Raw genomic sequence first — 13,429 nt, forward strand, 5'->3', positions numbered from 1 at the left:
AAGGTCCACGTGGTTCACTGCAGCCTCTCTGAAGGCAGAGGAATCCATATTATTTTACAACCTCTGAGATATCATCTCTTCTATTTCTGCCGCAGTTATACTACCCAAGTCAAAAGTCTACACACAAAAAGCTAGTAAAATATATCCAACTAGAGACAGAGTTTGTCACAACTAGGACAACCTAGAAAACTGGAAAATAGTTTCACTTACAACTAAGCAGCTCAGAAAACTAAGACTGATGAAGAAACTACAATAAACCTAGAAAATCACACCATTTCATAATTGAAATGTAAACAGGAAATTAATAAACATCAAATAATACTTTAACGTTAGATGTCAAAAAGCAGAAACACTACCTTTCTTCAGCTTTATTTTCAGCATGGAATAGGAATCAAATATTCTTACCTAGAGATACCAGTACTAGGTCAAAAATTCTTAAGCAGTGGTTTACTGATGTTTCTCCATATTAATCAGCACCATGCACCTGTAACTGACTTTATCTGAAATTTACAATCCATCTGGATTCCTCATTACTATCTCAGGAAGGATCCAACTCAGATGAAGCACGCTGTACTGTACCAGAAACACCGTTCATTGTTATTTTAAGAATTAGAAAAATCAAATTAATCTCAGAATTTGAGGTTTACTCTTGTGCTCTAAGTCATCTAACCACAGAACAATCACAGGAGCGATCACACTTATTAAAATATTAAAATTACCGGTTCTCGCTGTTCTCCTGGAGCCAACAGAACCGACAAGAATATACTTCCCAGATCATGGTCAGGGTAATGAGGATCCTTCAGACTCAAGGTAACATCTGTCTGCCTAGGAGACAAAAAAGTACACATTTATTTTGATTTCCATTATTTTGATATATTATGGATATATTTCACAGATAATGAAATTTCTGAATTATGAGAATTAAAGGCATCTCCATTTATAAGAAATTACTTAAAAACAGTGTCACAAATTTGCCCTATTTCTACTTTAAAGTATTTCTGTCTAAATGCTCATAAAAAAATACTAAATGGTTTTACTTGTTAAGTACTTACATGTACTGAAGAAATTAAATCAGAACTTTAACATTAATGGATTAAAAACCAGAAAAAAGAAAGTCAAACAGTAGGTGGTTATGCTGTGAATGAAGACAGCATAAAACCGAGATTAAAGTGGTTATAAAACTAATTGCTCCATAGACACTATAAAAATGTTGTTCATAATCAGCTAATACATAAGCATTCAGAATAAAGTACTTTGTGGTTTTCCTTGGTTAGTTTAGTAGGTTTATACAGAAACCCTGAGATTAGTTCAGTTATTTAGAGCATGGTGCTAACAACACCGGGGTTGTGTGTTCCATCTCCATATGGGCCATTCACTTAACAGTTGGACTCAATGATCCTTGTGGGTCCCTTCCAAACCAGAATATTCTCTGGTATAATTATTTTCTAGCATAAAGTTCTATTTGCAATTCCACAAACATGATATTAGCAGACAGCCATATAGAAATATTCTGTAGGCTTGTTTGTGCCATACCTGTTTAATTCCAATGACGTGAGATCCAAAAATGCTGAACCAATGAAGTCATCTTGAAGTCCGAAGTCATAGTCAAATACCTAAGATGCACAGGAGCATTTTTTAGTACTAGAAATCTTCTTTCTTTTGAGTTTTTCTGACTTTATGAATGGTTCTTGAAACTCCTTTTCCAGAGTTACAGCTTCATGTTTCTCACCTGTTAAACGAGGGCTACCTGAAAGCAACCTGAAACTTTCCGGCCAGAAATCAAGCTTGAAACTGCTTGTTTAAAAGTCAGACTGCATCATGTAGAGACACATAGTGGTGTATACTACTATTAGACTACATATGTGAACAACATCAATTTTATAAAAAAAAAAAAGCATTCTGATAAACATTGGCACTGAAAGAACGAAGATCAAAAGAATACCTAAAGTTAAGCAGAATCATTGATTTGCTATACATTGATTCCTTTATCAATTCTGCAAAATGGAAGCAGGAGGGCAGGATATGGTTATGAAAAGTGGGTTATTACAGCACTTGCATCAGTATTAGGAATAATATAATTGTACATTTTGAAGGTTCTATAATTTTCTAGGGTTAGAAATATTACAATCTAAGATTAAAACTTAATGGATACGTGTAAGGAAACAATGACATTTAATAATCTACTATGAGAACCCTGCCTGCTAATTTCCTACCTAAAGAGAGAGCACCTGGACAAATTTACTGATATCCAGACAGGAATCCGTGGCCAATACATTGAATAGTACAAGCTGAGATGGGTTACACCTTTCTAAGTCAGAAGAAAGAACAACAAATAAACTGGGGGCAGATTTGCAGGGAAATAAACAAGGCAACAAAAAAATTGTGACACAAAAAAATAAGGGAAAGTGTCAATTATCAAAATCTACTTTCAAGGTGAATTAAATTTTTTTTGGTAAGCATTGTCATGAGGATTTCTGAGGACCAGAATATACTTTCAGCTAAGTAAAAGTGCGACTTGTGAACATCTTGTAAGGAGAACCTTTAACTGAGCTATGACAGGACTAAGTTCAAGTTCTTCAATTTTAATGCAAATATTTCAACTATTGTATTACACTAACTCTTTTCCAGGAGGCAAAGAGGTTCATCTTCCACAAATACCATAATATGGACAGCGTTAAGACAGCAGTAACAGAAATCCTATGGCCCAAAGGCTACAACTCTGTTGCAGGACTCAAAGGGTTTGAATGCAAGTATGTGAGCACAAGCCCCTCACATGCCATCACCATGAAAGACAGTTTACTTTCGCTGTCCTTCTGCTAAGATCACACTAAAGAAATACAAAACAATGATGACCTCAAATAAACAAAAATATTTGTGGTATTTATCACTTTTTAAAATGTTGATATCATCATTCTACAGACATAATTTAAATAATAGTCTTTAGTAATACACTACTGTACAATAAACTTTTCAGCATACAAAAATCACAAAATTAAACTCTTTCAATAACTCTTCTGTTGTAATTTGTCCGACATATGTAAGATAGTGAGTGTCCTACCTTTATATACAATGGTTCTCTTGGGTTATCTATAAGAATGCAAGCTTTTTCTTCCCACACAGGATTGAGGTTCTTGTGTACTGTTTTACTTCTAAATACTTCTTTTCCTCCAAGTTTGAACTTGACATATGGATCACTGGTTCCTGTTAAAGACACATATAGTATTAATTATATCTTTGTAGTACAGTAAGGGAATGGAGACTAAATTACTTCAAACAGAACTAAAAGTAATTTCTATAGACAATCAAACCGAAAACAGCATCAGATGAAAGAATTTTTTATTGTCACAATCTGTTATTTTCCAGGATGTCATTACTCAGGTAATTGACTCTGTTAATATCAAGTGCTTGCATCACTTTCTGTTGTTTGCAATCCATTCCCAAAGTCACACATGAAATACTGGCTACTGCAGTGTTGGTTTTACTTAACTAAACTATGTCTTTCTGAAGGCTAGGATATTATCTTAATGCAACCACAAAAATTAGATTATATAGTTAAAATTACTCCTGTAAAACATTAATCTAATTATCTTGTGCCTTTCAAAAGGCACGTAGTCCACAGACACCACTAGTGTAACTTTTCATTGACTTTACTGTCTCCAGGCTTTCCTCTTCCATAAAGATTCACTTCCTACAACACTCACAACGAGAAAATCAACTCTAAAGTCAGTCCATAAAGTTCACAACATACTTCTTGCAGCAATCACCTACTCACCAGAGAGCACAGGCCTAAGCCCCCTGATACAACCAAGTAACAATTAACTGTGACCAGAAAGACAACTCTGAAGGGTACTGAAAGAAAAATGTTAAATATGGCATGAACAGAGAATACATGGAACTTGGACGTGGTGTCACAGGGAACAACTGGTGAAAGGAGGACTCTTGGGTGGGCATCGAGAATAGCAGTAATCCAAGAGCACATTTCAGACTAATTGATCAAAGACTATTTTAAAATAAACAATAACTCTAGCATGAATAACAGTTGTATCTTCATGAACAGCAGTAAAATTACAAGACAAGACTTTTTTTTTTTTACTATTAAGGCTTTTCACAAGCCTGACATATTTTAGAAGTTTGCATTTCCATCTACTGGGAAATACAGTCATTCACTTTTTTTAAAATTGCAACACATTCTTCTAAACATAAATTAGGAGGGTATGACTCCAGCTCTTTACATTATTTCATCCAGCCAGAAGATGTCAGTATTCTTTACCTAAAGTTTTATTTCCTTTTCAGAAAGCTATAGAGGTGGAAACCAGGGTCTCATATTTGATGGGGTTACAGTCATTTCCATCCACAATTACTGGGGCACAATTCAGTGGTATAAAAATGTTTTGTCTAGCACAACTAACTTGTTCCTTGGTTATTCAAGTAGTGGTGGTGATTTTGAAGGCAAAGATCAGGTATTTTAATTAATTCTCTGTAACGTGAAGAATATTTTGAATATAGACACCATGGCGTGGTGCACCCATCCCACTGCTCCTCGGGACCACTCTACAACCTCAGGAATCCTGTTAGGCCTTGGTCTTTGTGTAAAGAGTTTGGCAGTGAAGCATCCCTTGATTGTACCAGGAATTCTTGCATGACTAAGGTGGGAGAGGGCAAAATCAGTCATCGCCTGACAGCCTGCAGCATCTAAAAAGGCAGAAAAGGATATTAGCCTGTGAGTTGGAAGGGTTGAATGAGAGGCCTTTAAACTAGGTTTGAAGGGGGAAGGGGACAAGACTGGGCTCACTAGACATGAGCCTGGAGGCAGTATGCCAGCGTTGGGGGTGAAATCAATAGCCCAGCTGAAGTGCGTCTATACCAAGGCACAATAAGGGTAACAGACAGAAGGAGCTGGAAGCCACTGTGCAGCAGGAAAGCTATGCCATAGTGACCACCACAGAAACATGGTGAAATGACTGCATAACTGGAGTGCAGTGGATGGTCAGGAGCTCTTCAGAAGGGACAGGTGAGGAAGGAGAGGCAGTGAGGGGGCTCTCTACATTAAAGGAGTGTTTTGACTGTATAGAGCTCAAGGATAGTGATGATAAGGTTGAGTGCCTATGGGTAAGAACCAAGGGGAAGGCTAACAAGGCATTCTGGTGGGATTGTTACAGATCACCCAATCAGGTTGAAGAGGCAGATAACATATTCCAAGTGGCTGGTTGACATTTCATGATCACCAGACCTTGTTCTTGTAGGAGACTTTAACTTGACAGCTGTCTGCTGAAAACACAGCAGAGAGGAAGCAGTCTAGGAAATTCCTGGAGCATGTGGAAGATAACTTCCTGTTGCAGTTGGTAAGTGAGGCTACCAGGGTAGTACCCCAGTAGACCTGCTGTTTTGAAGAGAGAAGGGCTGTGGCAGATGTGGTGGTCAGAAGCCATCTTGGGCATAATGATCACGAAATTATATTTTTTACATACTTCAAGAAGGAAATCTTAAAGATGCAGGAGTAGGATGTCCCTACGTGCTGGAAGATGATAAACTGTTAGCTGAACAGTATTCAACAGTGAACACAGGGGAGCTTGAGACTGCTCTGCTATAACTTGAGCTAGTGAGATGGAAAGGACGATGTGAAAGCCTCCATATTCCTCTACAGTATTTCTGCCCTTCACTCCATGTAACAAAGTCAAACTACTGCTGGAATGATACAGTTTTTCTGATATTTGGTTTTAATATACAGTTTTAATTAAACTTTTAATTAGCTGTTTTAATTAATCCTAAATTGTATTAGGCCTCATATCATTTTTAGCCAGCATATAGCAAAAATTGTTATAAGCTACTTTTGTGAGAACATAGTTTGGGAAAAGTACTAAAACTGTAAGTTTTGTTAAACTAACTTGGATGCGCTTCAATGAACAAAGCTCGAGAGAGAAAGATGTATTGTTGGACATGTGGAATGAACCACCAAGGACATTCTGCAGAAACCAGCAGAAAAAGAAAAGAATTAACAAAAAATTCAGTACATGTGCTGGAAGGTTCCTACTGGAAGAAAAAAAATACTAAACAGACTAAAGATGTGGACTTAATTAGCATAGAAAGCAAGAAATTAATAACCAATAGAGGGTAGAATAGTAACTAATGAAAGATAATTATGTAATTAAGAACCACTGAATAATAATTTGTTTGTCAAAAATATATAAACAGGTGAAAAAGTAATGTATTGGTGTCCATATGGAGGCAGGATTTTTGCTGGCCACATACACACCCGATGCTGCAAATAACGTAATGTCTTGCTTTCTAATACTAAAAAGACAGTGTTTGAGGGTTCTATTATTCCCCTAAAATTTTGGAGGTATTCGGCAACAATTTCTAGTGACTCCACTGAGACAAAGCTTTTCACTTGGAAAAATGGGGAGACCTCAGAGGAAAGAGAGGAAGGGAGAAAGAATGCATGCTCAAGGAAAAAGAATGCATGCTCAAGGAATCCAGCAGGGGACAGCAGATGATCATTTTTGATCCACTAACTTGGCAGAATGTTAAAAATTAAGTTTAAAGGAAGCTACTAATCAGTTACTAGAGATCACACATATGTGGAATGAACGACACTATTCCAAAGGCAATTATGTTATTAAAATTATATTAGATAAAGCACAAAGGGAAGGCACCTCCAGCTGACACCTAGACACTGAGGAATGAACCGCTGATTTTAAACAGGGCAGTTTATTTTCTTCTCAATACATGCAAAAGGGCTCTGAGCCAAAATATTGTAAATGCCACCATGCAACTGGGAAAGCAAAACTTTGCCATTTTTTCCAACCTTTAAAAATTCCAGATAGGTGAACAGTGGTTAACACATCAATTTCTATATATTGGGCCTGAATGCCCAATGGTTTTGTTAGGAAGAGATAATATTTGAAAATGACAAACACAAGTATCTAATTTTTTATAATGAAATGGTGTTTGCCCAGGATTTTGTGTTGTTACAACAACCAAACACAACAAAGGAAATCCCAGAAGAGGTGGAAAAAGCTGTTACTCCATTGGTGTGGGCCTCTGGAATTCCAGGGAGATCAAAAGCAGCAGAGCCAGTCAGAATACAACTGAAACCAGGCATCAGATTGGTATGGCAGAAACAATATCCTTCGGAATTAGAAGCTAGACAAGAGTCAGAGGAATTAATTACTAAATGTGTGCAAACATGGATACTAAGAGAATGTGAGTCAAAATATAATACTCCCATCTTACTAGTAAAAAGCCACATACTAATGAATACAGACTAGTACAAGAGCTATTAATAATACAAGTGCAATACACCTACCCAGTGGTAGCAAATCCTTATACACTTCTAACCACAATTAAGGTATCTAATGAGTGGTACACTGGTTTGGATCTTAAGGATGCTTTCCTCCACACACCCTTTGCAACTGTAAGTCAATCTTTGTTTGCTTTGAATGGGAAAGTCACTAGACAGGACGTAAAACCCAATCAACATGGACTGTCCTCCCACAAGAGTTCAAAAATAACCTCACTTTGTTTGGAAATCAACTGGCAAAATAATTGGAAATATGGAAAAAGGAAAATGAAAAAATCACATTGGCTGCAGTATGTAGATGATATACTGATAGCCACAGAAGTCCAAACCAGATGTACTGAAATGATTATAAGTTTACTAAACTTTCTGGGACAAGCTGGTTACAGGTATCCAAGAAGAAGGCCCAAATTGCCAGACATATCTGGGATTCACCATTTCTAAGAGACTGCAAAGCCTCAGAATTTAAACAACAGAGATGATTTGCCAAACTCCAGAGCCAAGGTCTGTATGTGAATTAAGAATATTTTTAGGAATAGTTGATTGGTATCAGCCACGGATTCCTAGTTATGGACTTCTGGTAAGAGTTTTATATGAGGCCCCAAGAAACCCTAAAGAGATACTACAGTGGACTCCAGAATGCCAGATGGCTTGCAAAGACTTACAAAGTGCTCTAATGTCAGCCGCTGCATTAGGATTACCTGGCTTGGCCAAACCTTTTGAACTGTTTGTGCATGAACGCTTATACTTTGCATTAGGAGTGCTAGCTCAGAGACTGGGGGCATGAAAAACGGCTGTGGGATATTTTTCCAAGCAATTGGGCAATGTAAGTGAGGGATATCCCACCTGTCTTCCAGCTGGAGCAGCAACTATACTTTTAATACAAGAAGTCTGGAAATTGACCATGGGCCAGAAAATAACTATTTATTTTCCACACATGGTTTTCTCTGTCCTAGAACAAAAGGAGGGGTCACTGACTGTCCCCAAATCAAATGCATAACTATCAAGTTCTCCTGCTGAGACAGGCTGATGTGAAACTGAAAACAACTACTGCCTTGAACACAGCTATGTTTCTTGAATCTGTACCAGAATGCCAAGAGGCCTTAAAACATGACTGTCTCCTGACCATTGAGAAAGTTGACTTCAGCAGGGAAGACTTAAGGGACACTCCAACAGAAGACCCAAACTGGGGACTATTCACAGATGGGAGCAGTTTTGTGTGCAAAGGAGAGCAGAAATCTAGGTATGCAGTAGTAACCCAAACGGAAGTAATCGAAGCTAACCCGTTACCTGTTAATACCTCTGTACAAAAAGCTGAGCTCATCACTCTGCAGCAAGCCCTAGAATTGTCTGAAGGTAAGAACAACATATGGACTGATTCTAAATATATATTTGGAACAGTACACACCCATGGAGCTATCTCAAAAGAAAGAGGGCTCCTTTCAGCACAAGGATCTCCTATCGAGTATGGAGATGTCATTAAACAATCACTGGAAAGTGTTCAGTTACCAATCAAAGTGGATATTATGCACTGTAAAGGTCATCAGTTTGGAAACATACCAACTAAGACTGGAAATTGACAAGCAGATAAAACTGCTACAAAGGTGGCACAGAAAAGCATCCTAGTAGTTACTCCTTTAAAATGTGTGAACCTTTCAGATGTAACCCCAGAGTACCAGGCCCAGAACAAAAAGCTAGCTAAAACTTTAAAAGCCCATCTAAATTATGAAGGATGGTGGGTAACTGCAAATAGAAAATCATAGTACCTCAAGCAGTGATGAGACAAATAGCAGAAGATAAGCAAATAGAAACATACTGGGAAACAGAAGCTATTATAAATAGCTTGGATCATCAAGTACTTTGTGTAAAAACGACAAGAGTTTTCCAAAGCAAAATATTCAATCGCAAAAGGAGGGGCAAAGAAAACCTCCATTCTTTGTTGGACGTGGGGGGAAACATAGTCACCAAAGATGAGGAAAAGGCTGAGGTACTTAACACCTTCTTTGCCTCAGTTTTCAACAGAAAGACAGGTTGTACTGAAGACAGCTGGCTTCTGGAACTGGTAGACAGAGACAGGAAGCTGAATAGCCCCCCTGTAATCCAGGAGGAAACAGTTAGTGACTTGCTGAGCCACTTGGATCCTCACAAGTCTGTGGGACCAGATGAGGTCCACCCAAGGGTGATGAGGGAGCTGGTGGAACAGCTCGCCAAGCCACTCTCCATCATCTACCAACAGTCCTGGCTCACTGGGGAGGTTCCAGATGGTTGGAAGCTGGCGAATGTCACGCCAATCCACAAAAAGGGCTGCAAGGAGGACCTGGGAAACTACAGGCCTGTCAGCCTGACCTCAGTGCCTGACAAGGTTATGGAGCAGATCATCCTCAGTGCAATCACACAGCACCTACAGGATGGACAAGGGATCAGACCCAGCCAGCAAGGGTTTAGGAAGGGCAGGTCCTGTCTGACCAACCTGATCTCCTTTTATGATCAAGTGACCCACCTGGTGGATGAGGGGAAGGCTGTGGATGTGTCTATCTGGACTTCAGCAAAGCCTTTGACACCGTCTCCCACAGCATACTCCTGGAAAAGCTGGCAGCCCACGACTTGGACAGTGGCACCCTGTGCTGGGTCAGGAACTGGATGGAGGGCCGGGCCCAGAGAGTGCTGGCAAACGGGGCTGCATCCAGTTGGTGGCTGGTCACTAGTGGTGTCCCCCAGGGATCAGTGTTGGGCCCAGTTCTGTTTAATATCTTTACTGATGATCTGGATGAAGGGATTGAGTCCATCATCAGCAAATTTGCAGATGACACTAAGCTGGGGGGGAGTGTCAATCAGCTGGAATTGAGTCCATCATCAGCAAATTTGCAGATGACACTAAGCTGGGGGGGAGTGTCGATCAGCTGGAAGGCAGGAGGGCTCTGCAGAGGGACCTGGATAGGTTGGAGAGTTGGGCTGATTCCAACGGGATGAGGTTCAACAAGGCCAAGTGCCGGGTCCTGCACTTTGGCCACAACAACCCCCTGCAGTGCTACAGGCTGGGGACAGAGTGGCTGGAGAGCAGCTGGAGAGCAGCCAGGCAGAGAGAGACCTGGGAGTTTGGATTGACAGGAAGCTGAACATGAGCCAGCAGTGTGCCCAGGTGGCCAAGAAGGCCAATGGCATCCTGGCCTGGATCAGGAACAGTGTGGCCAGCAGGACCAGGGAAGTGATTCTTCCCCTGTACTCAGTGCTGGTGAAGCCACACCTGGAGTACTGTGTCACTTCTGGGCCCCTCAGTTCAGGAAGGATATTGAGGTCCTGGAGCAGGTCCAGAGAAGAGCAACAAACTAACAGTATCAATGACAAACAGCAATCAGAAAAGGATTAATTACAGTAGAAGAACTAACTCTCCCATTGGCAAAACTCTCACATCATTACATTGAAAGCTACCAAGGATATCACTGTACGAAGTCACCTAAAAATCAATACAGAAGGCAAGCACCATTAGAAGTCAAGATACAGTATGCTGATTAAAAATTATCTATTTTCATACTCCTGATATGAAGATGAGTTAATACTTTCAAACTTATTTTCATAACAATGAAAAAATAACTACCCTGGTAAACACTTTTCCTTGTTTTTTTTCCTAAACATTTTTCAAGGATATCAATGGAGAAGTCAGACCAAAAAGACTGCAGAAGCTGGGACTAATGGATTCTTTTATTTTAAAAATGTCTTCCTGAACATAAGCAAAAGGGAAAGGACACCTTGCAGTTAGAAATGCTGTTAATGAAAGTGTAGCCAGTATGAAGTTTAACTAGGTGACAGACTGAGATAATACAAGATCTTTACTTTGTACGGTTCAGTGGATCTGTAAATGACACATGAAATGACATATACACAGTTCAAAATACTACTTTAGGTAGGTAAGACCGGAATGATTCTGCCCTAAAAACTGATCTTGATTTCTCTGTATTGATGTGCTAATCCAAAAGCATTCTCTACCTGTACTCAACAAGAGTGGCAAGGCTGTCACTACAGCAGGAAAGTTTTACAAACAAATTTGAATAGCAAATTTACTCTTCCTCATACTGGATCATGAGTTTAGCTGAATGGGCACACAAGAGCTATGATGTCTTAAGAAAGGGGGAAAATACCTGGAAAAAGCATTTTTAGAGAGCTGGACTCCTCTAAGTAATAAGTTATATCACAGACTCATAGAGTTGGAAGGGATCTTAAAGATCACTTTCGTTCCAATGGCTCTGCCATGGGCAGGAACACCACATTGCTCAATGTGGTGCATCATTTCTTACTGACAGTTTATGTTACACTGTATTATCAAGTTTCATTAGAATCCCCTCTTATTCTTCTAAATTGACCTGTAACCAAAATACAAAGAAATGCCCCAAAGATCACCTCTGAACAGCTATTTATAAGCACTTACCAGAGAGTTTCTCTAATTTCTATTTTTAATTGTAAAACTCAACCCATTAAAGGGCCTTTTCTAGAAAACATGAGAAATGTATTAACAGCACTTCTCACAAGAAATTAAAGATTATTTTATTGGGTTTTTTCTATTTCATTTTTATAGGATTCTAATATATTTTACACACTATTTTACACACGTAACTGTTACAGCTGCAGAAATTCTGGTCCACTCACACTGATGGAGATTCTGCTATCTACTTCAATCAGATCAGAAATGAATTAAGTAATCATAAAATCTAGAGTGCGCCTAAAATACACAGGAAGCCTGCTGTTTAATATGTGTTGTGATTTCTGATACTACAATAAACCTATTTAGCCCACAGTCCATCTCCACACAACCACTGTCTTAGCTGCATATGAACTTTCCTAGAGTACTGCAAACGGACAGTTTCAATTTTGAGTACCTAAAAGCAACTAATCACAAAATGCTTGAAAAATCTAGAAAGCTATTTTTGCATTTCATAACTATTTTTTCTGCTATTGCGGGACACTGGGTTATTATTGGCTCAGAGCAACTCAAGTGTTGAGGGGACTGGGGATAGGAAGAAGGGACAGGTTGGATTTCACAAAGGTGAGGTAATGCCCTATTCCATACCCCAGCCTCTGCAAATCTCACTGGGCAACCCTGGAGAAGCTGTCAGTCAAAAACAGTCTGGGAGCACCGCCCATATCACACCAGAAGTCCTGCCCTGGGGGGGGGAGGGTGTGGCCACGGGGAGGCCAAAGCAAATCAAAACAGCAACATGTGCTGTCCATGCTTGTGCAAACCCTGCCACCTGGACACACAGAAGCTGGACTTGCACAGGACTCCAGTGGTAGCTATAATTTTCTCTTTTTCTCTTTCTTTGTTTACTTCTTCTTCGTCTCCTAATCTCCTTTCTTAATATTTTGAGTAGCTTGAGACCAGATGGGTTGTATTTTCCTAAATTGTATGGGTTAGCATGTGCTAAGTCAATGTTTTGTGGAATGCTTTATTTTGGTTGAATGTTACCCTTTAAACTTTTGCCAAGTACTCTTTTTTCCTAAAGTTTACCAGTAAAAGTACCCCGTGAGAAAATGCGGGCAGCCTTTCTCCTCTGTGCTCTCTCTTAAGGTGTTAAAAGAATCAAAGGCTCTTCTAATACATCCAGAGGGCAGATATTGTTGGAGCCTTGTGTAATTTTTAAAGTAAAACCCCTTCAGTGAGCTCGTAGCTTGGGTGCTGGGGTTTTACAGATATCCATTCAGTCATATCAATAAATATTTCTGCATAGGCTCCATAATTCCCATAAACAAATCTCAGTCTGGGGAATTAATATTTTTGAGGGGGTTTAATCAAAATTTTCACTAAATTAAATAGCCCTCAACTTTCATTGTAAAATGTCCAGGATTAGCTGCTAAGCTATATTCTCAAATTAGTTAATATTCCCACAATTTACTTAAGACGGTCCATCTTCCTAGGGGAATAAACCTAAAGGCTTAGGAAAAGGCATTTAGCCATATTCTTAAAAGGCTGCCATGCAATTTCCTCAAATGTTTTCTTTTTCTTGGGGTGGAAATATGAGGAGAGAAAACAAGAGCCACAGTGCGTTAACAGAAATGCAACAGTCCCTCAGATGCTTACAGAAATACTAGGGTGAACAAGAGATCAATTATTAAGGTTCAAATGATGGCCTGATGTTTTTT

At 39.3% G+C, this 13,429-nt stretch overlaps 1 protein-coding gene across 6 annotated transcripts in view; it reads right to left on the minus strand.

Moving 5' to 3' along the window:
* Positions 1 to 13,429, minus strand: part of MCTP1 (multiple C2 and transmembrane domain containing 1) — a 173,818-nt gene that overhangs the window by 138,968 nt on the left and 21,421 nt on the right. For all 6 annotated transcript variants that reach the window (XR_003916400.1, XM_029965414.1, XM_029965415.1 and 3 more), the window contains exons 3-5: positions 3,059 to 3,201; positions 1,534 to 1,613; positions 720 to 825 (exon numbers count right to left, since the gene is read on the minus strand). Coding sequence is in view for 5 of the 6 variants with exons in the window: in XM_029965414.1 (XP_029821274.1) it covers positions 720 to 825; positions 1,534 to 1,613; positions 3,059 to 3,201 (329 nt within the window). In the remaining variant the exon portion in view is untranslated. The remainder of the gene's footprint in view (positions 1 to 719; positions 826 to 1,533; positions 1,614 to 3,058; positions 3,202 to 13,429) is intronic.

This window comes from Manacus vitellinus, unplaced genomic scaffold (assembly GCF_001715985.3).
Source record: "Manacus vitellinus isolate BGI_N305 unplaced genomic scaffold, ASM171598v3 scaffold_9_pilon, whole genome shotgun sequence".
Lineage (NCBI taxonomy): Eukaryota > Metazoa > Chordata > Aves > Passeriformes > Pipridae > Manacus > Manacus vitellinus.